Source organism: Pleurodeles waltl, chromosome 6 (assembly GCF_031143425.1).
Source record: "Pleurodeles waltl isolate 20211129_DDA chromosome 6, aPleWal1.hap1.20221129, whole genome shotgun sequence".
Taxonomy (NCBI): domain Eukaryota; kingdom Metazoa; phylum Chordata; class Amphibia; order Caudata; family Salamandridae; genus Pleurodeles; species Pleurodeles waltl.
Window position 1 is genome coordinate 818,315,600 of NC_090445.1, and position 16,362 is coordinate 818,331,961.

Below are 16,362 nucleotides of genomic sequence, written 5' to 3' on the forward strand. Positions count from 1 at the left end.
ATAGAACAAAGGATTTCAGGCTGGAGGATCAGCTGTTTATTGGATACGTGGGAAAGAGGAGAGGAAAGGCAGTCCACAAGAGAACACTATCCAGGTGGGTTGTTCTTTGCATTAAAATCTGTTACTCTTTGGCAAAGAAGGATCCTCCTGAGGGCATTAGAGCTCATTCCACCAGAGCTAAGTCGGCCACTTCGGCCTTGGCTAGAGGTGTTCCTGTGGTCGACATCTGCAAGGCCGCAACTTGGTCGTCCCTTCACACTTTTGCAAAACATTACTGTTTGGATTCTGAGGTTAGAAGGGACGGCCATTTTGCACAGTCAGTGCTGCAGGATTTCTTGGTTTGACCATTTAGGCACCCACCGCCGGGCGTGGTACTGCTTTGGGACTCTATTCATTAGGTGAGGAATCCACAGGTAGTTGTATCCATCAGAAGAACGAGTTACTTACCTTCGGTAACGACTTTTCTGGTGGATACATTAGCTACCTGTGGATTCCTCACGGTCCCACCCGCCTCCCCGTTGCCTTTCTGGTCTTACCAAGTAATCCTTGAGTACGCTCCTCTTGGTCTTTGAGGGTGCAATAGATGTTGTATATATTATATTTATATATATGTATATATGTATATATCTTTGTGTATATACTTGATGTGTATATATATTTTAAAAAGAGAGAGTTATATATATATACAAAAGATTTACAGTTGTTCATGCAATGTTGTGTATTTTTACAATGTAATGGGATGTTGCCTTGCTCTTTCATTTCATTGCCTGGTTGTTCTCATGCACGTAAAAAATGATTGGTACTGACGTCGGCACGTCGTCGAGGACCTCTTATTGCCTGTATGACGTCAGACGGCGTTGCGTGGGCTAGAGTGACGTCCTCGTCGACGTGCAGAGACTAGTAAGAAGATTTCCGTCGAATGCTGGCGCCATGGGAGTATTCATTAGGTGAGGAATCCACAGGTAGCTAATGTATCCACCAGAAAAGTCGTTACCGAAGGTAAGTAACTCGTTCTTCTGGTCGCAAATGGCCCGAATCACAGATTCTGTGAATCGGGCTGTTTGCGTCCGGAAAAATGCTTTGTATATCTGGCCCTTAGTGTTTGGAAGCAGACAGCCAAGCCTGTCTGCAGCTAGATTCTAAAACGTAAGGCTCCCTTCTTTTCCTCATTTGCTAATGATTAACAGCAGACATCTTGAAGGCAATTAACTATATGGTGATCAGTAGTTTGTTTATAAGCACTAAATTATAAATCTAATACGTAACGATCTTCCTACGTGATTCATGCAAAACAACAAGCATTGAGTTTTGTCTTTCTCACAAATTCTGTAACTCTTTGTGCTGCCCAGCTTTTAATGATTACTCAGATCTACGCCCTCTGTTTCACTTGTTTCCCCCTAGGTATCTTCACAACCGCAGCAGGAAGTCCCTATTGCGCTATTTAACACTTTCTCACCTGACCTGAAAGATGCACATGTTCCATTGCTATGATTGCTGTATCCAGTATTTAACGAACCGCCTAACCATGTTTGCCTAATGTATTCTGGATTCTGATGGTTTGGAGCCTGATTCACGCTTTACAATATGATTCAATAAATATTTGATTAGAACAGCATTTTTTATTCTCATTCGTAAACACATACTATGACTCATTCGTCAGAATTTAATTGTATGGTCCCGAATACCTCTTTTCTTTCTTTCTTTTTTTCTCTTTCAAGGAATTGGCAAGAAGGCACTCTCTTGTGCAGTAAGTCGGAATCCGATGTTCCTGCAACTAGTTTGTCTTTCAACCCAATAAATTGGTATCAACTTTGTTTGTCCAGCAATGAATTTCTGACTGTGTGGAATATTGAACGATGTGACACAATTTATCAGCTGAAGCCAACGTAAGTTACATAATTTGTCACCTGTAAAATGAACCTAGTGAACAACCTAGTTCAAGGGGAGAAATGCAGCTTAGTGAGAAAGACTGATTACACCACTGGGGGGCGATTACATTGTGTTGCTTATCACTTTAACCCAATAAACAGGGTCACTGGGATTATGGGACAAGGGAGCACCAAGTTATGCACCAAGGGAGCACCAAAGTATGCATCAATAAAAGGCAAATTATGAGGCATAATGCAGCACAATTTTTTATAGTATCTATTATTTTGTCATTTTTACACATAGTAATATTGTGGTAATATTGTCTGGGTAAAGCTTTCACCTGATTAGTATCAGTTTAACAAATAAATACAGAAATAGGAAACTAAAGGATGACTAGTTAACCTGTGTGAACGGCCTTCTTCTGCACACAAATACGTCACAACGTTTTTAGTAACTTTTGATCCATTTGAGCTGGAAACATTTTTTGTGTTACAATCTGCACATTATACAGGAGATGATGGGTTGTGTGGCATACGCGGCAAATCCATGTTTATGTGAAAAAATCTGTGGCCGCAGAATCGCATGATTCCATTGGCCCTTTAATAAATCATATACTGTTTGCTACTATTACATTCTTGCTCTTCTCATTGTCAACTTGAGGGTGCCCTGCTGCCTATAGGAAGAACTAGGCACAGCATATATAGCTGTTAACAAACCGCTTTGTAAGACAGCACAGTATACACATGAACACGTCAACATGGCACACTCCCCTCCCTGTGTGCATAATCCTCTCCAGGCAAGCTACCTACAATTGTGTTGTGAAGTTACCACGAACATTGAAACACATTGCACCAAGAAGTACATGACCCTGCAACCTCCCTTTCAGTACACTTCCTAGAGGAGCAAGAGTGTGCACCAGTATCCCTGAATCCCATAGGTCCATCCCAGCACCAAGAGTCCTCCTCAGGACGATCCTCTAGGAGTCGTCCCTCCGACACGAAAGCACACTGGCCAACTTGAATGGCCCAGGAGGAGCTAAATTAGGAGGTGCAAAATCCCTCTTAGCTTCACTTAGAGCTGGATGCCGGTTTTGTCTCCTCTCTCTTGATACTCAGTTCAGGTCACATCCTGGGAAGTGGAAGATTAATGGGATCTCCATAGCCCTTGGCCCCTTGTGCAGTGCAACTCATTCCCTCTATGACACACCTTCCCCAGTGCACCTCCAGCAAGGTCTGGTGGTGGCTTTCAAGGCCAGAGCACTAGCCACTCTGATCTACCTGCCTGTACCAATTCAGCTACTTTCTTGGATTATGCAGCGTGGCCATCAAGGATGTTTTTATTCTCTTGTGGATCCTAGGGTGAAGCTGCCCAATGCAACCTCCTCACCTCCTTGTTCTCGGTCTCTGTGGAATGTACCCATGTGTTCTAAATAGGAAAATGTGGGAATAGGATAAAGTTAAGTTTAAGCTGAAGTGAATACTTTAGACTGTGGGCTCTTTTCCATTGTCATTTCCCTTCCCTTACACAAGTTGACATTGGGGAACATAGCATAAGGGCTAAGAGTAATGGCGGCACTAAGGCCGATGGTGCAGTAGGTTAAGTTGCACTGAATAACATACATAATTGGTTTGCTGCCAGGGACCCACAGCAAATCATGTATGTCTGTCTTTTACTTTGACAGGGTAACTAGGCCGTTTTTCTTCCTTACATTTGGGTACTAGATCTCTTTCTACTCCACAGTAAGAGGAATGTTAATATCATTCTTTGATAACAGTATATTAGGCAATACAGCCCAACGACCTTGGGGTATGGATGGAATTCTCTAAATAATATATGGTATCTTTGTAGATATTCAGGTCTCAGCATTGATAAGGATGACACTTTTAAATATAATGGCTTGGCCGTAGAATATTAATAAGGCAAGCTAAAAAAAAATAGAGACAAGTCCTATTGGGACAAGAGTGCCCTATGGTGAACAGATGTGCACCCTTGCCCGGAGTGCCTGACTGTATGTGAATCTGGTATCTAGACTTTTATTTTTGTCCCTGGAATTACACTAATCTAACCAGTCAGCAGAAGCCCAGGCCTGTCTTGATAATGTATGGTCCAGGAACTCTCTTGGACCATAGGATGCTTAGGCATATCACCTAAGGTGATGGAGGAACCATAAGGTGTTTTTTGATTTATAGGTTGACCAGAACTTTTCTCTGTGAACGAGAGCACAGTCTAATGACCCCTATGGTATAGTGTTCCCTTCTTATATGAAATCCAGAAACTTGTGCTGACAACCTGTATGCATGTCTAGTATGTAGATACGTATGTGCCTACATTGAGAGTGTGATGCCCATATGGCAGTAGCAATCTACGTGTGTGTTCCTTTGAGTGCTGAAGCCAGTGAGATCCATTTTGGATGCCTCTGGTTGGCATGGCACAAGATGGAGGATGAGTGCAGCTTCCCCAGGAAGTGGAGATGTTGCCTGAATTCATGCTGATTGTTATAAAGCTCTGCATTGTGCTGCATGTAGCTTGAGAAGGATTTTAACGCTGTGCCATAGCCCTAGCAACAACGTATGCTGGAGGACATAGCATTGTACATTTTCAACCTAAATGCAGCAATTGATTTTTGTTTCTGCCATTAACACATCTTTGTACTTATTACACCCTACTGATAGACCATATTTGGAGGCCGGCCTAGTGCTTTTTGTGCCCCTTATTGTAGTTTATTTCTTTTGTGGACTCATATACTTGAAGATTCAAAGAAATGATTACTTAATGGCAAATTATCCACTATCTGCAAAATAATTTTTCTCTGACAATTACTACTTATAGGACCATATTTACAAACCATTTTTGTGGTCGTAAACTCATTTTTCCGACTGCAAAAATGCTTTTACATATGTGCAAGACACAAATTGCGATTCAGTAACACATTGCCAAACCACGATTTGTGTTTGCGATTTGGTATTTAGAAACTGAATGTTTAGGGTGTTCCTTCCAAATAACAAATCTGAATGGGATGTGTGAATGTTTTGCGACCGAATTACGGCTGCAAAACATTCATATTTTACTGACTCCCTGAAGGAGATGGTAACCCATGCTCAAATGGGAAGGGGTCCCCAATGAGAATGTAAAACAAATATTTTTTATGAGCAGAAAGTGGTTCCATGGACCACTACCTACTCCTAAAAAATGAAAGTTTAAAGTTTAATTTTCTTTTTTTTAAATACATCTAGTTTTCCTTTAACTAAAACAGTATGCATTAAAAACATTGCTTTTTAATAAAGCAATCAGACATTGTGCCATCATCCCTGTGATAGCTGCGATTCCATGTGGTTTTCAAATTGCGACCTACCTCACTAATATGCATGAGGTAGGTCTATTTGCCACCTACTAGGAATTGCTAATGAAACTCGAGAGTTTCATAGATTAGGAATACCGACTTTCTATTTGTAATTCAGAGAGAATCGCGATTAGGAAACCAGTATTCATAATGTTAGCACACCTGACCAATATTTACATATTTAGCCTTATTGATTTTGGCAACATTTATAGTAGATATGGATTTTAATTTCAATTGCACAGTATTTCGGGTTAGTTTGTTTAGTAGAATCACGTGCGGGAGGAAGAGTGGAGGCGGAACTCTCTCTCTAGCAGACAATAGCAAAACCATGTATGCTGACTTCAAGTACGCGGAGTATGTTTAGATAAATTAACGCTAGAGCTGGAATTTCACAATTCTGTTGAGTACCACTTTCTTTTTTTTTAAGAAGAATACATGGACAATAACTTTGTTTGCTTTGCCTTTCCCAAAGGCCGGTAAAGCTTCCAAATCAAGATGGCACCATAGTAGAAGATGCTAAAGTGGCTGTAGCTGCTCCTCCCCCTAATGCGTCCCCTGCGTATGAAGGACCATCATTGCCGGTAGCTGCTGTCGCGGGGATTACAGGTGACATTGCTGAAACATTCAAGGTAACTACTTTTTATTTGAAAATGATTGCAGGCCTCTGAAGTAATTCTTAGCCATTTATGAACAACAAAACCACATTAGCCAATGTTAACCAAATTCATAATTCCACATAGATCTCTGAAACCCACGTAACCTATGCGAGAGACAGGCAGAGGTTACATTTGGTTTTATCCCACTAGAAAGCAGACTTAGATAAGAAGGACCTCAACACCTATGATGGTCTCGTCCCAATTTGTTGGTATTTTAACCGCCCATTTATTCTTCAGTAGTCTTTGCTTAAGGCTTCCTAGCATGTACGTTCTAGCCCATAGTCCGCATTCTGTTGCATGTGTGAACCTTGCTATCATCTACCCTTTTCACTCCTGAGTAGCTTATTATGATACAATAAGTGCACTCAATGACCTTGCTTTAATCACTTATAAGGTTCTACTCTCCCTAATGACCCTCCATGCACAGGCCGTCGCAGAGGAGGAATGAACATGTGGTACAAAATGCCATATAGTGGGCGTGATATCAAGGTCTTTCTTAGTCATTCCATTTTGGTAAAACCTTTTGACCAAAAGAGTATTTGCAAGGAGAAGACAAGTGTTAAAACATCTGGAACTTATGGCCATTCTGGGAACTTATTGTGGTCTATGTCCTCTCTTGACCATAACAGTACTTTTTAAATTATAAAGCTGATCCCTCCTACCCATTTATACATATTCTAACTGTATTCCACTGTCTGTGTCGTCCTACAATCTGCACAGATTACTCTTTTCTTACCTAGTACATCTTCACATATACTGTTTCCCAGGGGTGGCTCCTCCGCAGTAGCAGGAGCTGCAAAACTTTCTAAATAAAACAATAACAACAATGTTTATTATTGTTTTATTTTTAAAGGGTCGGGGCATTGGGGTGACGAACCCTAAGGGGAGTGCACTGTGCACTCTCGGGCCGGCCAAACACACATGTGTACAAGGGCTCTTTCCAACCTGGCACTGTGTTGCCAGGTTGGAGAGGGCAAGCCCAGGCTCCCAGTCTGCATTGGAGCACCCTGCCAGGGCTCTCTAGCCAATCATAATGCTGCTTTGAGTAGATCATGATTGGCAGCAGGGCAGGTTGGGTGCCTGGAGTGTGGCAGAGAATGGCGGTGCGGCGACGAGGTTGAGGTTATTATTTTTTTTAAATTTATTTATTTTTGTTTGTTTTATTCGCCCCACCGCTTTGACCAGTCACCAGCCGTGACTGCTGTTTCCGCTTAGGAACGACGATGCTTCATGAACTCCTTCATTCACTCTCCAAATCGCTCATTAGCTCCTTTTGTTGTTTACATATCTGAGTGCTGCTATTACGACTGTTCCTGATATACAATGAAAGCGCACTCTCTGTACCCTGTGTATTTTTTTATATCAAATTGCCGCTTCTTTTTTTTATTGTACCCTACAAAAATTTGCTACGTTTAGCAAAAACAGTATTTTTCAGAATGTTAGCACATATCCAAGGTTGTGGGGGCTAGCAAAAAGTCTGCTTCTCTTCTGTGCACAAGCCATTTGATTATATTACGATTTGACCTTCAGAGGTCATCTTAGATCCTCACTGAACATGTGACGCTAAATGATTTGTTAAATCTGCCTCCTCTAATTCTCTGTCTGCCCTACTGTGCTTCATGTTTGTGATGTAAAATGAATTTCTATGTATCATTGTGGAAGTGGACTCTACTTTGGGCCCATGGGTACAAATAGAGGTTGATGAGGAGGATGGCAGCTCCTGGTGGTAGGAAATTCCTTTTACCTTTATACGTGCGTCAATCGAGAGGAATCATTTTATACTGGTTAGCTTGAAACTTGTGTATAGAGAGGGATCCTTATTATAAAACTTGAGATGAGCGTTAGGTGCTAGGTGTGCACTGGATGTCTTTAACACTAGACTGGCTCTTGGCAGCCTTAATGATGCAGATCCTAAGGAGTGTTTAGTGGTCTGCTGAAGAAAGACAAGGCTCCTAAAAGACTGGGCACCAAAACGTAAACTGCACCTTGCAAAAAGGAGATCAAGATGTTTAGAGCAAATAAGGAAAAATATTCAAGTACGCAATCAAAAACATGTTAAATATACAAGAGCAAGCACTATGACAATAGAGACCAAATATAAGCAGATAAACGTTAAACATACAATCCTGCATAGCATTGAAACAAGGAACTGTAATGCAAGTGGACGTAAAATGTGAAAGAACCTTCAGCATTGCAACACCAGGAACTGAGTTTCAATCCCTTCTCTATAGTACCAGTGCTAATGATGTCTGTAGTAACCCAGAAATATTCCCAAGCATCTTGAACTAGGATAAGTTCATAGAAGACACTCATACTTCCTGCAAAGGTCCCTGCAGTCATGCGGTCCTCCATCCAGCAGTGGCTAAAGGATTAGTTTTTCTTGGGTTTTTTTCAACCTCCACTTCCCAAAACTCTTGGCAGGATGGGATTGAATGACATGCTCCCATTCTTTTAAGAAGGCAAAAACACAACCCAACATGAATAGAGGGTGGACCTGCCTGAAGAAGCAGTTGTGCACTGCAAGGTTAGGACGCCACCCCTTTACTTCCATGGCCCTAAATCGAAGAGCGGCAATTTGTGGATGTGTCCAAAATGGAACAGCTGAGCTTTGCAGTCCTGTGGCCATGTCCTTGCGACTTCAGTGAAACACCCAAGTGCATAAACACTTTTGGATGACTCCAGATGATGCTGGGAGCCAGTGCAGTATGTGTAAGTGGTGAAAGACATCTGTACTTGGCATGCAGAAGATGAGTCTCCCCACAACATTCTGAATTGCTTTCAGCTTGGGCATGAGTTATGTGGGGAAGTGACATAAAGCAAGTTGTCCTGGTGGTGGGTAGGGCACAGTTGCTTGCTGATCACTACCAGTAGACAAAAGAAGACAGATTCCTTTCAGTGCAAAGGCAATTAAATTAGGATGGTGTTGCTATATTAATTACGGGATTGTGCATGAAGATAAAGCCCAAATATTACATTGTGTTAGCTGATTTAGGAGCTGCATCAATAGAAGATAGCCTGCAAGTGTTGGACCATAAGGTGGTGGTTCCTTCTACATTGAGAACTTACATTTTGTCTGTCTTGGTTTTAATGAGGTAGCACTATTCCAGTCAGTCACTGCAGACCTTGGACATCGTTTTGAGTTGTAGCTCCCTCACTGTGCAGCTGGATGATGAGCTTGCCTCACCAAAACAACTGTAAGACAGGATGCCACAAGAATGAATCAGAGTGTCAAGTAGGCTGATGTAAATGATGAAAGTATTGGGCTAAGTGAAGAAATTTGTGGCACCTCACAAAGAAGTCACCTAGGCAGGGGGAAAATAAGGAAGAAGAGAAGTTGCCTAAGTGCAACAGTTAAGTAAATAGGATAGCCAGTCAGGAGTACTGGTTCTCAATCCTACTTCCCAAAGTATTGGACCAACGTGGGGTGAGAGTGGCTCCTGTCAAGTGCCACAGATAAGTCTAAAAGGGCTGTGGTGACAGAGCAGTAATCAAATGAAACCACGTTCTGTGAATAATTCAGAAGCCTGCTTGTCCTGGAACCAGTATATTATTAATATACCTTAGGAAGACAAAGGGCTACTGTTTGAGAGCACCCTCTTTCACCTTTTAAGGAAGGTGAAGAGAGCAATGGGCCATTAGTTGACTAAAATAAGTGGAACTGAGTTACATTTCTTAAGAAGCAAACTTTCTTATTTCCAGGCATCCAGGGTAATTTCTATAGAGCAAAAGATCATTCCTATTTTGGGAAGGGAAGCAGCAATGTTTTAAATTGAGATCTTGATTGTTTTGCCTCACAACACTGAAACCAACGCGTCTATATTATTTTCCTTGTTAGTCATTTAAAAATAAACTTTCTCCAAAGTGTTTGTACCTAAATCATATTGAAGTAAGGCCAGTATGAAAGTGGTTAAGGATTAAGTGTTTAGGGGTTTGGATATAGGGCTAATGTTATGGGTATAAGGTTAAGCATTTATGGTCTAGGGGTTAAGGGTATGGGGTTAAGCAGTTACGGTATAGAGTTAAAGATTTTGGGTTGGGATAAAGAGTTAAGGTTTGAGTATAGTTTGTGTTTGGAGTATAGGGGTTATGGGTTAAGTGGTTCAGTCCCCAACCCTTTTTACTCTTGATGATCCAAAATCTTGAAGATGTACAAATGCAGGCAATTTAAAAAAACTGAAGTTTCTTTCATTTATGAACAAGCCAGAGATTTTGTTTGAAAATGAAGCCTTTGTCAGCCATGACCCTAGAGTTATTCAAGTTGTTCTGTTGACTTCTGATCCTGAGTGTCATCTCCTTGACCCATGATACCTTGTACCATGTATGTCAGAATCTCAGTATTCCAGTCCTCTTTGTATTGAAATTCTTTCTAGTTAGATGAACTTTTCTTGTATAGACAAGACCGATCAGAATCCCCAAATTTATGTCATCCATGTCTTGATTGTGATTATAAGTTGTAAAGTGTATTACTGTCATGTTATACCTGGGGCTGAGACTAACTGGTGATGGTGGCAGCATGGTTGTTTAGCTTCGCGTCCACCAAGGGAAAGGGAGTGTCTTAGACCCTGGCGATCAGCTTGTGGTGAGGAGCCTGCTGTTTTTCTGGATACTTCTAACCACAGATTCCTCATCTTTAGAACAGATAGCATAGAAGTATCTCCAAAGTTGGAAAGTCCGTGACTGAACTCAGGCCAAAAAGTCATGTAGGGTGGTGTAAGTAAAGTGACCTTCTGGCTGGATCAGACTGTAACAGCAGTAGTGTTTTATGAACGTAAAAACTACCATGTCACAGCCTGGCAAATGTCCAGAATGGGTACCTAAGCCGCCGTTAAAGAAAATGATGTTTTCCAGAAACAGAAGTTTAAAGAACCCTATGTTCTATGACAACCTTCCGCATTCCGCCAGTCATCTCTTCATCCTCGGGCTCTGAAGTTCACCTGGACCCTGGACATTCTTCCAGACAGCCATGGCTGTGGCAGGGAGTGTGCTATGAGGAATCTAAAGGTGATCTGGGACAGCAAAGCCAAGCTGTGCATTGCTGAAAATCTCCAAATATCATGTAAAGGGCAGTCCACTCAAAGTCCAGAACTCTGATCATGTCCCATTCTCGGGGTTGTCCTGTGACATATCTTTGTTGCGTTTGCATGTCTTTTTGTAAGTCTATGTCAAAGAAGAACCACAAGATGTCAAAGTAGGCCTCGTCCCAGCCCTGCCACTCTCCGTTGGAGATGTTGTGAGGACGCCAATGGGCTCTACAGTCTTGTTCCAGTCCCGTACTGAGGATGTGATTCCGCATCTTATTCTGATGTAACCCAAGTTTTCCTGGTCCATCGGTGACACCACAATAGATTGCAGCATTTAAAAAGGCTATTCTTCATATCTTCATCACTTAACCAGTTCCCGTTGGCGTGCCTTTGAATAGACTGATCTGCGAAGTCCTCTAGCAGGGTTACTGCCTTCAGGTCCGCCCTCATCTCCAACTATGTCATCTGAATTAAATTTGGGTTCACCTCCAAATCTCGAATAGATTTCACACTTGGCACCTCAATCCGCATCAATTCTTGTCATGTCAACATCCGCACTAGATGAGGATGTCAAACCTACATTGCTATCAGACTCAGATCCAAATCCACCACCACACCCCCCCACTCCCTCTACTGAAGGTTTGGCATCCTTTGTCTTGTTCACTAGGAAGCCAGCGGAAGTGTTAGATCTGCAGCTTCCTTCAGCTGAAGTAAAAATTAACATGCTTACGAAGGTTCTGCAACCAGGACAATCCTCTTCAGAGACCCTGCTTAATTTTGCTGAGGCTGTTACTGACACTCTGATGGGCACTTTGCTCTTGCCTTCTAGTTAATAGACAGATGGCACGTCACCATAGTCCACGACGTGATATCCCTCAGTAGACAAGTGGTCCAGTGCCACGGGCCAGATCTAGGCACCCCAGGATCCTGCTCCAAAAAGTCTGGTGGCACAGGCCTCCATCACCAGGCCCTACCCAAACGCCTTCGCTATCACCCTGCCAAGTAGGGAGACCAAGAGAATGGAAGCCTTCGGGAAGATAATGTTCTGCCAGTCTTGCTCTTAGATCTCTCAATGCCAGCTGTTTCTTGAGACTCTACTCTTGCTTTTTTGGACACTGTGGCTGAAATTTTACCGCTGTCCCAGACGAATTCTGGGCACATTAAGTATAGACCATTCGGAATCAAGTATATCATCTGTCTTGGACTGGATTTAACTGACTTCTTATGCGGTGCCACTCATGTTGTGTCATGTGTATTTGTAAAGTGCTCTATCACTGGTGAGGGTATCCTGGTGCTTAGGAGGTGTATTCCTAGCACTTCCTATGGGAGGTAGGTTAAATTAAAAGTCAGGTTTTAAGCTTCTTCCAGAATTCAAAAAGAGAGTAGACAGCTCTTATGTGAAGTCTGAGGCCGTTCCCCATTTTAGGAGTGATGTAAGGAAATGTCTGTCCTTCTGATCATGTTCTTTGTGTATGTGTGTGATTGAGTCTTGCAGGGCAGAGGTGAATGGGTGGTTGTTGGGAGATGTGACTTTTCAGGTAGGTGGAGCCTAACGGGGGAGGAGGTGTGTGTGTGTGTGTGTGTGTGTGTGTGTGTGAGTGAGTGATATATGTGGGAGGTTGAGAATGAGCCTGACTCAAGTTCTGGATGGTTTGGGTCTTTTATTGAGTGGCTTGGTGATCCTAACTTAGAAGGTGTTCCTATAGACCAACTTGCTGGTGACAGATTTTCTAGTGTTGCTAGGAAGCCAATTGAAGATCTTCCTCGGGGTGTGAAAGCAAGATGTAGTGATTGTGTTCACTTGCACGTCATGTTCAGTTTACTTTGTATGATTATTCCAAGGGTCTTGGCGTAGGTGGTGGCTGTGGGTCCAAGTTCAGTCGGCAACCAGTTGGACTCCATTGGTGAGGTGTTATTGCAGAAGGTCACTAGTTGGCTTTCATCCAGTTAGTGACTTTGGTCCTACAAGTGGTGAACTTGTTTCTTGTGTTGGGGGTCTTATACGAGAGAGGCAATATGAGCTGTTGTGTCATCGGCGTTGGAGAGGATGTTGATGTGTGCATGCGAGACGTTGGCCATATGGATCATGTATGCGTTGAAGGGAGTAGGCAGTGCGATGAACCTTGAGGCACTCCATCAATGAGTTTGTGGGCTTTCAAAGAGAAAGGTGCCAGGCTGACACTTGTGTTCTATCTGTTAATAAGGAGTGGGTCCTGGGATATCAGTCTCATGTGGACATTTAATAAGAATGGAGTCTCAGACCATGTCAGATGCTGCAGAGAGTTCCAGATGAAGGAGGCTTCAGTGTCTCCTCTGTCATCCCAATGTCGTCTGTGGCGGCAATGAGAGCTGTTTCTGTTCTGTGGTTGGGCCTGAATCCGGGCTGAGTGGCACAGAGAAGCTGGTGGTTGCTGATGTGGTTGTTGCACTTCGGGTTTGACCAGGTTCTATAAGACTTTTGCTGAGTATGGTAGGAAGGATATGGGTCTGCAGTTGGAAAGTGTGCCTGGGTCAGTGGATGGTTTCTTAAGCAAGGGCTTCACAGTGGCATGTTTCTAGGTGTCTGGGAATATGGTTGAATCGATGGAGGCATTGAGGATAGGTGCTACTTCGTTGCTGATCGGTAGAAGTCCTTTGGCGTGTTGGGGGCAAGGCTCAGATCCTTCCCCTAGTGGAAGGTCTTCATGGTAGCAGAGATTTCAACAGTGGTGACAGCAGGCTACACCCTTGGGTTGTGCTTGAAGGGAGGCAGGATGCAGATGCATTTAGTGATCCAGCTGTTTAGGTTCTATATGGCTTTTGGGTAGTTGCTGGTGTTTTCGGGCTAGTGTGGAAAACTGGCCCTCTTCTGTGATGCTTCTGTAGCTGAGACTGGTGGTTCCGGTGGTGGCAAGTCTTTTGTGCTGCGAAATGGGTAGGCCGAAAGTGAGGGGGTTTGGCCTGTCCAGGTCCTAGTTGCTGGCTTGCTGACAGTGATTGTTGGAAATTGAGCTATTAGTTGTGTGGCCAATACAAGTAATAGTTCCTCGGTCGTCCTCCTTGGGAACACCCTATTGTAGTGCTTGACCCTTACAGAGTAGCGAAGCGGAGCAATCTAAGGCCTACTCAAGGGAGGTAGAGGGATCTAGAAATTACCAATCACTAGCACGCAATAATAACACTCAATACAGGACTGTCCAATCATTACTTTTTCTTTAGAAAAAGGAGAAGTACATTTAGAATGCGCACACACTACTAAATACTGCGCTGTTATTTGCAAATATACTTTGGCAGGTGGAAAATACCATAGATGACCTTGTGTAATCACTGGTGACCCCCAAGAGGGGTCAACCAAACATATCAGGAGAGATTCAACACTCATTGTGTAATAACTCTATTACTTTGGCATGAATCATTGTCATAAATACATGAGGATAAATCAATAAAACATATACAATCATCATGAAAACCTAATAAACATTTATCAGGAATTAACTGTGTGTATTCTATTAAAAATATGAAAGAGCATTGTGCTGTGACCATATAATCAGCCCCTAGAAGGCTGTAAGCATGAAACCCATGGTGGAAAGCATTACAGCGTAACCATACATTTGGCCCCTAGAGGGCATAACCACATTAAAAAACATCACAGTGTAATCATATAATCAGCCCCTAGAGGGCATAGTGCATCATACATTTTTAGGTCTTCCAGGCCTTCTAAAATGTTTTGCACACAATGCCCCTGGAGAATAAATTACTCCCAGCTGTAGAGCAAATGCTCCAGCCATGGAGAGCTTAAAAATGTCTTGAAGAGTAGGAAACACAGGAGACGACACAAACATGTTGTGCTGAACGTTTTGGTGGGGGCCCCATCGTCCTAGGACCACCACTAGCTTGGTTATGGGCAAAAATGTGATTCAAATGAAAGGCCCGCAATGCATTATGGGGCGAGTTTCCTGAGTGCAGTGAATACTGTAGTATCGGGTCTCCTGCTGTGCTGGGGAGGGCCTCACTGAGGTTTTCCCTTTTTGTCCTTTTAAAAGAGGCCTCACACCGCATATTCCCTTTTTATTATCGAAGAGAGGGGTGCCCTGTTTCACCCTGGAGCTGGCTGTTGTTGGAGGACAGCACAGGGGCCCACCCCGAGCTGCCCTCGCTGGCTCCCCACATGGCCCACACTCCTGCGTGTTGCCGTGGGAGCCAGCAGCACATCTGATGGGAAATATATGCAGGGATGGCTTCCTTCCACTGTGTCCAGAGGCCCAGGGATAAGGGCTTCCTTGGCTCCTCCGTTTTCTGACAGGGAAGTATGACAACTGTTTCCACCCTCATTTTTTAGTGCTGGGGGTCCTGACCCCCTTTTTTATAAGTCCACCTCAAGGATGGGATCCCAAGGACGAGATGGGAACGTGTGGAGGGGGACCCACGCACACCTTCTCTCCAGATCTGAGAAATGTAGCTTTCTTGTGCCATCCCCCATGCTTGAGTCCACCTTGGGGTAGATCAATCACACGATTGCGGAGCCCCATGTGCTCCGATAGAGGAAATTTGGTCAAAGAGTACCAAACTTTAAAATGCCAATTGCGTTGGGCCGATTTAGACGATCCTGGGCTCATTTTACTCCTGATGGCGAGCTCTATTCACCAGGCACAGGTCCAACAACCCTCCTCACCTCAGAAGCAGGGCAGTCCTCCAAAAGCTGGTCCTCCTGGTTCTCTGCGCCAGTTGTCCTATGTAACTTTGTTGGTGGGTGCAGAAAAGTTCAGGGCTTCCTCCAACTGGTCCTCAGAGGGAATAAGGGTGGCAGCCTCACTAGTCCTTGGGCAGGGCCCCAAGGACTAGTGAGGTACCTCCCTCCAGTTCCCCATGGCAGTCCTAGGATCCAGTAGTGCAGTAGTTAAAAAAATTCTGCATGCAAGAGAGTCTTTCCCTTGTGCAAGAGTTGATAAAGGGGAGAGAAAGGTTCCAGAAGACAGGTACCCCTAACCAATCCTGGGATGCCACATCACCTCTTCAGCCCTGTCCCAACCCTCCTGCACAGCATGTTGGGACAATCAAAATGGCGTCATCAAGGAACCACTGGTCACTTCAGCTCCTGGGGTCTGAGCTCCACCCGTCGCTGACATAACTGCTAGGGTCTTGCACATAAAATGTCAAAGGCGGCCCCCCCTTGTGGCTTGACTCCAGTTGTCTGGACACTCTCCTTTGTTCAGTGTACTTGGGCAGGCCCACCACTGGTGCAGTGTGACAGCTGGGCGATTGATACAGAGCATTCCACCCCACCCACTTCCCTCCTCATGAGCAAGGAGAAGTGCTAATTGCTCCTTTTGTGTGGAAGCGGCCTTTGTCCCTGCTGCTGGAGAAAATGTAATTACTGGACACTACAGGGTGACAATAGGCCTGGGCTCTGAACCTGAGCTGAACCATGAAAATATGGAAACTCTGAACGACCCACAAGATGGAAGTTGCAGATTTGGTGTTATTGCACAGGTTACAC

At 43.7% G+C, this 16,362-nt stretch overlaps 1 protein-coding gene across 1 annotated transcript in view; it reads left to right on the forward strand.

The window, feature by feature from the left end:
* The window catches only part of CFAP43 (cilia and flagella associated protein 43), a 505,375-nt gene that overhangs the window by 65,032 nt on the left and 423,981 nt on the right, over nt 1-16,362 (forward strand). The window contains exons 4-5 of the mRNA XM_069239443.1: nt 1,719-1,886; nt 5,682-5,838. Coding sequence (XP_069095544.1) covers nt 1,719-1,886; nt 5,682-5,838 — 325 coding nt within the window. The remainder of the gene's footprint in view (nt 1-1,718; nt 1,887-5,681; nt 5,839-16,362) is intronic.